The 11,781-nt window shown below is 38.8% G+C and overlaps 1 protein-coding gene across 1 annotated transcript; it reads left to right on the top strand.

The window, feature by feature from the left end:
• Nucleotides 1–314: 314 nt before the first annotated feature.
• On the top strand, nucleotides 315–11,467 carry LOC147280458 (TMV resistance protein N-like). Its single transcript, XM_086249967.1, has 8 exons — nucleotides 315–1,208; nucleotides 1,662–2,751; nucleotides 2,869–3,150; nucleotides 3,253–3,374; nucleotide 3,471; nucleotides 8,363–9,331; nucleotides 9,417–11,126; nucleotides 11,350–11,467. Exons 1-7 carry the CDS (start codon nucleotides 709–711, stop codon nucleotides 10,143–10,145), a joined length of 3,693 nt encoding a protein of 1,230 aa, XP_086106093.1. The 5' UTR covers nucleotides 315–708; the 3' UTR covers nucleotides 10,146–11,126; nucleotides 11,350–11,467.
• Nucleotides 11,468–11,781: the final 314 nt, after the last annotated feature.

Below are 11,781 nucleotides of genomic sequence, written 5' to 3'. Positions count from 1 at the left end.
TTCCTCTGCATCTCGGTCTCTCATCAAGTCCCAAAGAATTAATCCTACTCTTATCCATTTCTTTTAGGCAATCACCAACACACAACTAACTTGTGTATAGACACAACACAATTAAGCTACCTCCTCACACAACTTGACTTGACCAGCTGCTAGTAATTCACAGATCTCAAAGAAAGCTAAAGGAACTTGCAGCCCAACTTCCAAATTGCCAAGAAACCCAGGTAATCATCTAGCTAATAGACTGGCCTAAGCTATTTTTGGTTCTTTACTTTACATCTCTGCATATACATGTTTTCCTATTTGCTCTTTCATTCCTTTTAAACTTAAGTCTTTTCTCTAATTAATATTATTGGTTAATGATGTATTGTTAGCTTGATGTCATACTACGGAATAATATATGCATTTTTCAGCTGCTACTAAATGTTATACTGTCTTCTATATATGAATGCACCACCCATCATGTTCTGATCGAGGTATATATAGTCTTTTGAGTTTAGAAGGATGACAATAACCAAAAAGTTAACACACACACACATATGAAGAGTGAGTGTGTGTGTGTGTGTGTTTGTTTGTGTATTAGATTCCGGAGCAAGATGAAGCAGAGCCACAACAACAAACATAGAAACCAAGAAAGCAACTGATGTTCGCAACTTCATAGTACAATTATACAACTGTTTCTAGAATTAATCAATATTTATAGTAGTTCCAATGGCGATGAGCACACTTGGAATGTCTACATCTTTCCCTTCTTCAACTCCTCAATGGAAATATGATGTTTTTCTGAGTTTTAGAGGTGAGGACACCCGAAAAGGTTTTACAGACCACTTATACACTGCATTAGAGCAACAAGGAATTATAACTTTCAAAGATGACCCTGAACTTCCAAAAGGGAGATCTATTGCTCCAGAACTTTTGACTGCAATTGAAGAATCAAGGTTTGCTCTCATTATTCTCTCAAGAAATTATGCTTCATCAACGTGGTGCTTGGACGAACTTTTAAAGATTCTTGAATGCATGGAAGCAAGAAAAACAGTGATGCCAGTTTTCTATGATGTCGATCCCTCAAATGTACGAAAACAAACCGGGAGTTCGGCAGAAGCCTTCACTGAACATGAAGAAAGGTTTAGGGATGACACAGAGAAGGTGAAAAGGTGGAGATCAGCTTTAACTAAAGTGGCAAATTTCTCTGGGTGGAATTCAAATGATTGGTATGTTTTCTTATTTCTTTTATCTTTCTTTCCATTGAAAAGGTTTTGAGAAAGTTAGAAACAAAATGGTTCAATGTATGAGGATTAATGGAAGTAGATCACCAATTGTATTTACAGGGCCGGTTAAATGAGTGGAATCAATATAAGATTTTGAATATTGCATTACTTAACAACATAGTAGATTTCGGTGTTTTTCATTGTGTTACAATTCACATGGGACGTAGCTAGGTAGATGACCAATCTGAATTCTGAAGCTAAATATCATTAAACGAATAGGAAAGAAATTGAATACATTGCAAAGATATATGTTGTGTAGATATTCATTTGATCAGCTATTTTGACCAAATTTCAAGTTCCATGACAAGAACTAGTAAAAGCAGATCTACGTCAATTTGATTAATATTCATATATATATGAATAACATGCTTTTTTTTTTTATCCATTTTGTTGTAGGTACGAGTCAAAGCTCATTAAAGATATTGTTGAAGTTATATGGACAAAATTGGGCCGTATATTATTTTGTAATATGGAGAACCTTGTTGGAATTGATTCAAGATTGGAACCAATCAATATGCATTTAGGTGCAGGGGAGGATGATGTTCGCTTTATTGGTATATGGGGGATGGGCGGGATTGGCAAGACAACTGTTGCCAAAGTTGTTTATGAGAGAATATCTCACGAATTTGAAGTAAGTTTCCTTCTTACAAATGTTAGAAATTCTGTTGAAAAAAGTGGCCTAGTTAACCTACAGAAGCAACTTCTTACTGGGATATGGATTAATAAGGATGCCATATTGGACCTTGACCAAGGAGCAACGATAATGAGCAGGTTTTTACGTCACAAAAAGGTTCTTCTCATTCTTGATGACGTGAACCATTTGGACCAATTAAAATATTTGGCTGGAAATCAAGGGTGGTTTGGTCTTGGGAGTAGAGTTCTCATTACAACTAGAAATGAGCATTTGTTAATCGGACATGGAGTAGAGAGAAGAGTAAAGATCGAGGGGCTAGATCATGATGAAGCTCTTCAGATTTTTAGTTGGAATGCCTTTAAAAAACATTACCCAGAACAAAATTATCTTGTTCTGTCTAATCGTGTTGTGAACTATGCTAGTGGTCTTCCATTAGCTCTTAAAATCTTGGGATCCTTTTTGTGTGGAAGAAGCCTAAGTGAATGGAACAACATGCTGAGTAAACTAGGAAAAGTTTGTAACTCGGAAATTTTTAACATACTTAAAATAAGTTATGATTGCCTAGAAGAAGACGAGAAGAAAATGTTCCTGGATATAGCATGTTTCTTTAATGGGGAGGACGAAGATCGAGTAGTAAAAACACTAACCGCCTGTGATCTTCATGCAATTATTGGAATAAAAGTCCTCATTGAGAGATCTCTCCTAACTATTTTGCATGGAAGACTATGGATGCATGATTTGCTCCAAGAAATGGGTAAGGAAATTGTGTGCCGAGAATCTACTAATGGGCTAAGCAAGCGCAGTAGATTGTGGCTTCGTGAAGATGTCAATTATATCTTAAGCACAAATATGGTAAGAGATTTATTTAGTACAAGGATAATTTTAGTTAACAAGATACTCTAAGAGCCGTTTTTCTTAAGGTATGTGTATGAGCTTTCACTATTGCATGTTTGTATTCATGTTTATTAGGGAAAAGAAGCAATAGAAGGGATAGTTGTGTACTCAACGGACGATCCAGGAGAAAAGGTGGTTGCCAATGCTAAATCCTTTTTAACCATGGACAACTTGAGATACCTCGTGATTGATAATGTGGACCTCCCTAATGGCCTTGAATATCTTCCCAATAGTTTACGGGTTCTTAAATGGACTGGATATCCATTAACTTATTTCCCACCACATTTCAACCCAGAGAATCTATTGGAGCTTGACATGTGTCACAGTTGCATTAAATATATTCAGATTGGAATAAAGGTATCATTTTATTTATTTTATCTTTTATTACCTACAGAAATTGTTGAATCATGGCGTAAAGGTTTCATTTTCAGCTCATTTCACTATGCTTTTACTTGACAGCCTTTGTACAATTTGAAAACCATTAATTTCAGCCATTCTCTGAATCTTGTGAACACCCCAAACTTTAGAGGTTTGCCATATGTTGAGATTCTAATACTTAGAGGTTGTACCCGACTGTATGAGTATTAGAGTTAATTAAGGCTTATGCCTGATAAGCAAGTTGGTTAGTTTAGTTAGTTAATTAAATGTGTCCCTGCTTAGTTGGCATTGCCTCATAGGGTGATGCATTTACTGCTGTAAGAGCTCATAGGCTCATGTGTGTGTTAACAGCTTTGTGGCTGCAACGATGTCGTTTTGTATAACTGAATTGCAAATGGAATATATGATATGCTGGTGTGTGCATTGCTCAGAGAGCATGCCTTTATCGTGACTTCATTCTCTCTTTCCCATCTCATCACTCTGCAAATTCTCTCTGCCATTCTAGCACCATTTTACATGTTTGCATTCCTGGTCACATTCCAGGTATATGCATTGTCTCATTAAAATCAACATGGTATCAGAGCCCAGGTTGGTTCTGTAAACTGGGCGTGTACTGTGTGTGTGAGCTAGAGTGAAAACAGAGAATCAATTCCATCTAGATCTAGGCATGGCTGGGTCTGGAAGTGGTGAGCTACGAGCTCCCATTTTCGATGGCACTGAGTATGAGTTCTGGAAGGTGCGCATGGTGACTATCTTCAAGTCACATGGCATCTGGAAGCTAGTAGAGAAAGGGATAACAATCCCAGAAGCAAAGAAGAAGAAGGAGAAGGCTAAGAAGGAAGGAGACTCCAGCATTGATGAGGAAGATGAGCTGGAAGCTTACATGGAGGAGCAGAATATGAAAGATGCAAAGGCACTAGGCATCATTCAAGGGGCTGTATCCAAAGAGATTTTCTCTCGGATTATCAATCAAGACACTGCCAAAGGAGCTTGGGATCTTCTACAAACAGAATACCATGGTGATGAACAATCCAGGTCTGTAAAATTACAAAGTCTGAGGAAAGAATTTGAATACATGAGAATGAGGGAGTGTGAAGCATTATCTGAATATTCAACTCGTTTTTTTGATTTAACTAACCAAATGGAAAAATATGGTGAATGCTTGTCCCAACAAAGAATGGTGCAGAAGGTATTAATCAGTGTAACTAAAGTATATGATCCTATGTGTGTGGTGCTTGAAAGAACTAGTGATTTGAATTCTGTATCTGTAAATGAAGTGTTTGCCTCTCTGAAAAGTTATGAGTTAAGGCTAAGCAGGCATGAGGAAGACAATGAGAAGGTGGAAAGGGCCTTTGCTAGTATGAATGTTGGCTCCAAAGGACAGAACAATCAATCAAAGCCTCACAACTATGATGGGGGAAAAAGAAATTTCAAAAGCTGGAAAGGAAAACCAAAGAAATGGGACAACAAGGTTCAATCGAATTTGAGACCAGGTGGTGACTCTGGAAAGGGAAAATGCAAAGTTTGTGATAAGGTTCACTATGGAGAATGCTGGTTCAAAGGAAAGGTGAAATGCTACAACTGTGACAGGTTTGGGCATGTAATGAAGGACTGCCACCAACCACACAAGAAGGGACAGATTGCTAACTATGCAAATCAAGTCCATGAACATGCCACAATGTTCTATGCATGCCACAAAGCCTCAGTGGAGAAAGAGCAAGGTGTTTGGTATCTTGATAGTGGCTGCAGCAACCATATGACTAGTCATGAGTCATTTCTGATCAATATTGACAGAAGCATGAAATGCAAAATAAAAATGGGGACTGGGGACATTGTAGAGTCAACTGGGAAGGGAGTCTTGCCTGTGCAAACCAAGGGAGGAACCAGGTATATCACAGAAGTCATGATTGTGCCAGGATTAGATGAAAACCTTCTCAGTGTTGGACAAATGGTGGAACATGGTTACTGGCTTGTATTTGGTGAGTACATGGTGCAAATTTATGAAGATAAGAGCATGAAAATTCCTGTGGCAGCAGTTCAAATGAAAGGGAATAGGTGCTTCCCACTTGTACTCGAGGACATAAGTCCAATGATGGCAAAGAAGGCCACAGTGACTGGTTCCAACTGGAAATGGCATAAGAGACTTGGCCATTTGAATTTCGAAAGCATGCTGCAATTGCAGGACAAAGCAATGGTGATTGGCTTACCAAAACTCACAAAAGGAGAGCATGTCTGTGAGGGATGTGCATTGAGCAAAAGTCACAGGGAAGCATTTGACAAAGGGAAGATTGTTAGAGCTACTGATCTGCTAGAATTGGTTCACACAGATGTCTGTGGACCAATGTCAGAAACCTTGGGAGGAAACAAGTATTTCCTCACATTCATTGATGACAAATCAAGAATGTGCTGGGTATACTTTCTGAGACAAAAGTCAGATGCATTTACTGTATTCAAAAAGTTTAAGGCAATGGTGGAACTTCAATGTGGTTACAAAATAAAGAAGATTAGAAGTGACAGAGGGGGAGAGTATACCTCAATGGAATTTGAGAGGTTCTGTGAAGACTTGGGAATAGAAAAGCAACTCACTGTTGCTTATTCCCCTCAGCAGAATGGAGTGGCTGAGAGGAAGAATAGGACAATCATGGAAATGGCAAGGGTTATGTTGCAGGAGAAGAATCTACCTACTTATTTTTGGGGGGAAGCAGTTAACACTGCAGTGTATCTCTTAAATAGATGTCCTACTCGAGCCTTGACTGGTCAAACTCCATTTGAAGTTTTCAGTGGGAGGAAGCCAGGAGTGAAGCATTTGAGAATCTTTGGTTCAATGTGTTATACACATATTCCTAATCAACTAAGACACAAGCTGGATGATACAAGTCAAAAAGGGGTGTTTGTTGGATATGGAACCAGAGAGAAAGGGTATAGAGTGTTTGATCTCAAGAGCAATAAGGTGATAGTCTCGAGAAGTGTGATCTTTGAAGAGTCTGCAATGTGGAATTGGGATTCAAAGTCCACTGAATACATATCTGTGCCTTGGAGTGATGAAGATGACTCACATACTGCAGAAACTGAATCTGAGCATGATGTCTTGTGTCCAACTTCACAGAGCCCCTTCAATCCAATTGCAACTCCTACTGCTAATCCAAGTCCTAGACCCTCACCTACATCACATGCTGCAGAAACTGAAATTGACCCTGCAAGCACTTATGACTCAACACCAAAGAAATGGAAAAGCCTAGATGAGGTATTTGCTCACTGTAAAATGAGCATTGTGGAACCAGAAAGCTATACTGAAGCAGCTAAAGACAAGGCATGGCAGAAGGCTATGGAAAATGAAATTGAAATGATTGAGAAGAATCAAACTTGGCAGCTGGTTGATAGGCCAGGGAACAAACCAATTGTTGGTGTAAAGTGGATATTCAAGACTAAACTCAACCTTGATGGATCAATACAGAAGCACAAGGCTAGGTTAGTAGCCAAAGGCTATACACAAAAGCCAGGGATTGACTTCAATGAGACATTTGCCCCTGTGGCAAGGCTTGACACCATTAGGACCCTAATTGCTTTATCAGCTCAAAAGGGTTGGAAGCTCTACCAATTGGATGTCAAATCTGCCTTTCTAAATGGAGAATTAGAAGAGGAAGTGTATGTAGATCAACCTGATGGCTTCACTGTTAAAGGCCAGGAAGACAAGGTATACAGGCTGCATAAGGCTCTCTATGGTCTAAAGCAAGCACCAAGGGCCTGGTACAGCAACATTGACACATACCTGGTGCAGTGTGGATTCGAGAAGAGTCCTAGTGAAGCTACCCTTTATGTTAAGAACAAAGAAAATCAGGGAACACTCATTGTCTCACTCTATGTGGATGATATTGTCTACACTGGCAGCAGCATGAACATGCTTGAAGAATTCAAGGCAGAAATGATGAATAGGTATGAGATGACTGATTTGGGACTGCTACACCATTTTCTAGGAATTGGTGTAATCCAATTAGAAGGGAGCATCTTCATTCATCAAAAGAAGTATGCTCAAAGTCTATTAGAAAAGTTTGGTTTGAAAGATTGCAAGGCTGTCTCTACACCCCTAGCAACATCTGATAAGCTTAAGAAGGATGATGGAAGCAAGGCAGCTAATGAAGAACAATACAGAAAAATGGTGGGAAGTTTGCTTTATTTGACAGCTACAAGACCAGACATCATGTTTGCTGCAAGCCTCTTAGCTCGATTCATGCATTGTGCATCAATGAAGCACATTGGTACTGCAAAGAGAGTGCTGAGATATATACAGGGAACCTTGGATTTTGGCATCCAGTACAAGAAAGACACTGCTGCAGTCCTAATAGGGTATTGTGACAGTGATTGGGGAGGAGATGAGGATGACATGAAGTCCACCTCAGGTTATGCATTCTCATTTGGAAGTGGAGCTTTCTCATGGGCATCTGTGAAGCAACACAGTGTTGCTCTATCAACAGCAGAGGCTGAGTATGTCAGTGCTGCAGAAGCAACAACTCAAGCCATATGGTTGAGATTTGTGCTACATGATTTTGGTGAGGAACAAATGGAAGCAACCCCACTCATGTGTGACAATACATCTGCTATAGCTATGACTAGGAACCCTGTCTTTCATCAGAGATCAAAGCATATTAAGAGGAAGTATCATTTCATTCGAGATGCCATTAATGAAGGTGAAATTGAATTACTGTATTGCAAGAGTGAGGAGCAATTGGCTGACATTTTCACCAAGGCTCTTCCTAGAGAAAGATTTTGTGAATTAAGGAATCAACTTGGAGTGCTATCAGTCAAAGCCTTAGAAGGGAGTATTAGAGTTAATTAAGGCTTATGCCTGATAAGCAAGTTGGTTAGTTTAGTTAGTTAATTAAATGTGTCCCTGCTTAGTTGGCATTGCCTCATAGGGTGATGCATTTACTGCTGTAAGAGCTCATAGGCTCATGTGTGTGTTAACAGCTTTGTGGCTGCAACGATGTCGTTTTGTATAACTGAATTGCAAATGGAATATATGATATGCTGGTGTGTGCATTGCTCAGAGAGCATGCCTTTATCGTGACTTCATTCTCTCTTTCCCATCTCATCACTCTGCAAATTCTCTCTGCCATTCTAGCACCATTTTACATGTTTGCATTCCTGGTCACATTCCAGGTATATGCATTGTCTCATTAAAATCAACAATGAGGTCGACCCATCAATTGGAGTGCTCAAAAGACTTACAAAGATGGACTTGGGAGATTGCAAAAACCTTGTGCGTCTTCCAAGCAGTGTACATGGCTTAAAATCTCTCAAAGTTCTTAATATTTCTTGTTGCTCAAAGCTTGATAAATTACCAAATGACTTGGGCGATCTAGAGTGTTTGGAGGAGCTTGATGTGAGTGGAACTGCCATAAGAAAACTACCTTCCTCTATTGGAATGCTTCAACGACTTACTAAGATGAAATTGAAAGATTGTAAACATCTTGTTTGTCTTCCAAGAAGCTTATACGGCTTAAAATCTCTCAAAATTCTTGATCTTTCTAGTTGTTCAATGGTCAAACATCGGAAAGAGTTGGGCCCTGTAGAGTGTTTGGAGGAGCTTGATGTGAGTGAGACTACTAAACGAGAACTACCTTCTTCTATTGGGTTTTTTCAAAAATTTAAAGATTCAATTTCTCATGGATGTGAAGTGGTTCGAGGATCTTTGAATAAGTTATTGCCTTTCGGATCTATGCAAAGAGTGAATACAGAGCCAATGAATTTCCAGTTGCCTTTATCTGGTCTGTGTAGTTTAACATTTTTAAGCCTAAGTAACTGCAATCTTGGGGAAGGAGCATTTCCCAATGATGTTATTTGTTTACGCTCTTTAGTGGCATTAAATCTGAGTGGAAATAATTTTGTTAGTCTTCCTTCAAGCATCCAATCGCTTTTTAGGCTTAAGTGGCTTAAGTTGGAGAATTGCACGAGACTTCAAGAGTTGTCAGGCCTTCCTACAAATAGTTCATTGAATGTAAATGACAGGCTTATGGTATGGGCAAATGGTTGTTCTTCACTGGAAATGATGTTTGACGCATCCAATTTCAATAAATGGGAGAAATCGTCTTTCTATTTCACCAATTGCTTCAAAATAAATGACAACATAGCATTGGAAATGCTGAAGACGTTCCTTGGTCAGGTGCGTGCTCCTTAGATATCAGTTTTGTGAGTGTGTGCGTTTTTGTACAAACACAGACATTAACACCCTAATTTTTATGGCACAGGGAATCACTGACGCAAAGGAGGATTTGGACTTTGTAATTCCTGGAAGTGAAATTCCTGAGTGGTTCAGTCATCGAAGTGTTGGGGATTCAGTAAGTGTAAAGGTACCTCCAGGTTGGAATAATAGTGGGTTTATAGGATATGTTTTGTGTGTTGTTTTTGCACTCCATGAGCATCATCAGTTTGATATCTCTAGCGCCACACATCATCTTGAATGTTTCCTGAACTCCAATGGAATAAACCAGAAATATGGTTCACAGCCTACTTTTGGCTTTAGTGAAGAATTATGCCAGGTTGGGTCAGATCACCTTTGGCTAGTCTACATACCCCGTGATAGTAAATACTTTGGAACAGAGTGGCATACCAGTTGCAGTGAGATTGAGTTCTTCATTGAAACCAGGGGGCCAGGTCTAAAGGTAAAGAAGTGCGGGGTCCATTTGATATATGAGCAAGATGTGCCAGAGCTGAACCAAATAATGACGCAATCCAGCATTTCTCCAGAATCATTCAGGCAGAGGCAGAGCAACAACGTTAGCATTTCAGAGAAGACTGTGGTAATATTTTCTGATTGTACTGATTTTGAGAACGCAGCTGCTGCTGCTGCTGTACCAGTATCGGCATCTGGTGCCATTACTACCACCAAGCGAGGCCTTGAACAGGTTGATGATGAAGATGATGATGGTGGGGCAGCACTAGCAGGACCTAGTAAGCGGAAGAAGTGCTTGTATTGAATTTGATGGGTGGAGACTGGATGTTGTTTCCAGCTGCTGTTGGATTTTAAAATCCACAAGCTTTATGCTATGTTATGTGTTCATGGACTGTTTAGTAATTTTTCAATTCTTTTACTTCATATATTTTTGGTCCAAACTGCTTAGTCGCTACTCCTTATAGAGTTGAAGGTGGAATTTTCAACTCTTTAATTTCATACACCACTGTAATTAGCTATTAGTTAGTGGATTTTTCTTCCACTTCGTTGAAATAGGTTCCAAGTTTTTTTAGGGAATATGAATGGGAATATGAAAGGGTCAAGTGGGTTTCATCCGTCCTAACATGAAATGTGTTTATTTATTTTTTGCTGTCTGGTATGGTTTCTTCAAATTGACAGGTGTTGCAAAATGACTTGTTCACATCACTTCCCTTCCCTGCTTCGCATTGCCATGGCTTTTCCTAGCCACATGTTTTAGAGAAATATCAAGGATATTTTCTAGTATATTTTGACATGAGGTAGTAAATTTTATAGACTTTTGTCTACTATTATTATAGAATTGTGTAAACTTTTCTACAGAAGTGCATTAAATTTTAACAACTACTATTCACAAAAGAGAAATTGTCGTTAGTTTCGTTTTATTATTGTGGAGGCAACTTCATGCTTTGACTTTTGTTCGGAATTGGAAGGTGCCTGGAAGTTGATCAGAGGACTGAGGAGGCCCCCTCACCATTAAACCCTTCTACCATTGACCAAAAGCAATATAGATATCTATCTAAGCTCTCTGCCTCACATAAAGTCCCGTTGAGTCCTACGTAATGTTAGTGTTACCCATATCTTATAATTAGCACTACTCAGTAGTCGATCACACACAGTTACTATTTACTATTTACAATTAGAATATCAATGCATTTGTTTGTTCAGTCATTTACTGATGAGCTGCTGAATCACATATTTGAAGGATAGATGTGAAACTTGCCCAACTTCAAATTCCCAAGAAACCCAGGTAATTAAGCCCCAACCCGTTTCTCTAATTGCTAGCTGTCCTTGCTATTATTTTTTAGCTTCTTTTACATTTTTTGCCATTATTGTACCATTATTTTTTCTTTGAATTTATTTTTCTCTCTAATTAATTTTCTGCTGAGATGTATCTGGTGAATAACTTGATGTTTGTTCAATAGCTAGCAGTATGTTATGAATCTTAATCTGATATTATCTCACTTGTATAGACTTGTTCAGATTAATGTCGAATTTTGGCCCAAAATTGCTATTTGTTTTCCACGCGGAAACAATCACATTTGCTTTCCACTGCGGGAGATGCAAGAAGAGGACAGCAAACAATTGTATGTATTTTTCATTCAACCTAGCAAAATTCTTTAAAAAGTACTATTTGAAAAGAAGAAGGCCATAAGTATAAAGTAGAACCAAACAGTATTTTAAGCATCAACTGCCTTCCAACTTTTGTTTTTCATACTGCAATCAGTAATACTAAGTTACTGAAATGGTTGAGCAGGTAAAAATGAAAAAAATAAAACATTTATGACTTTGTGGTTGGTCCACAGTTTTGATGTTAGTCAAGAATTGTAATCAGTGTTTTCAGACGCAAAAGTGTCACGCGAGGCGTTTGCAGTCTCGCAAGGCGAGGCGTAAGCCTTTCGGGC

The sequence above is a fragment of the Dryas octopetala genome, chromosome 7, assembly GCF_963921425.1.
Source record: "Dryas octopetala chromosome 7, drDryOcto1.1, whole genome shotgun sequence".
Taxonomy (NCBI): Eukaryota; Viridiplantae; Streptophyta; class Magnoliopsida; order Rosales; family Rosaceae; genus Dryas; species Dryas octopetala.
Note: the sequence above shows the minus strand (reverse complement) of the source record. Positions and strands in the feature narration are given on the sequence as shown.

What these genes read in the sequence shown, in the direction of transcription:
- LOC147280458 (XM_086249967.1), top strand. Translation starts at nt 709, where the DNA reads ATGGCGATGAGCACACTTGGAATGTCTACATCTTTCCCTTCTTCAACT. An exon ending in ATATCTTAAGCACAAATATG is followed by an intron (nt 2,752 to 2,868) that starts GTAAGAGATTTA and finishes CATGTTTATTAG; the next exon opens with GGAAAAGAAGCAATAGAAGG. An exon ending in TGAAGACGTTCCTTGGTCAG is followed by an intron (nt 9,332 to 9,416) that starts GTGCGTGCTCCT and finishes TTTATGGCACAG; the next exon opens with GGAATCACTGACGCAAAGGA.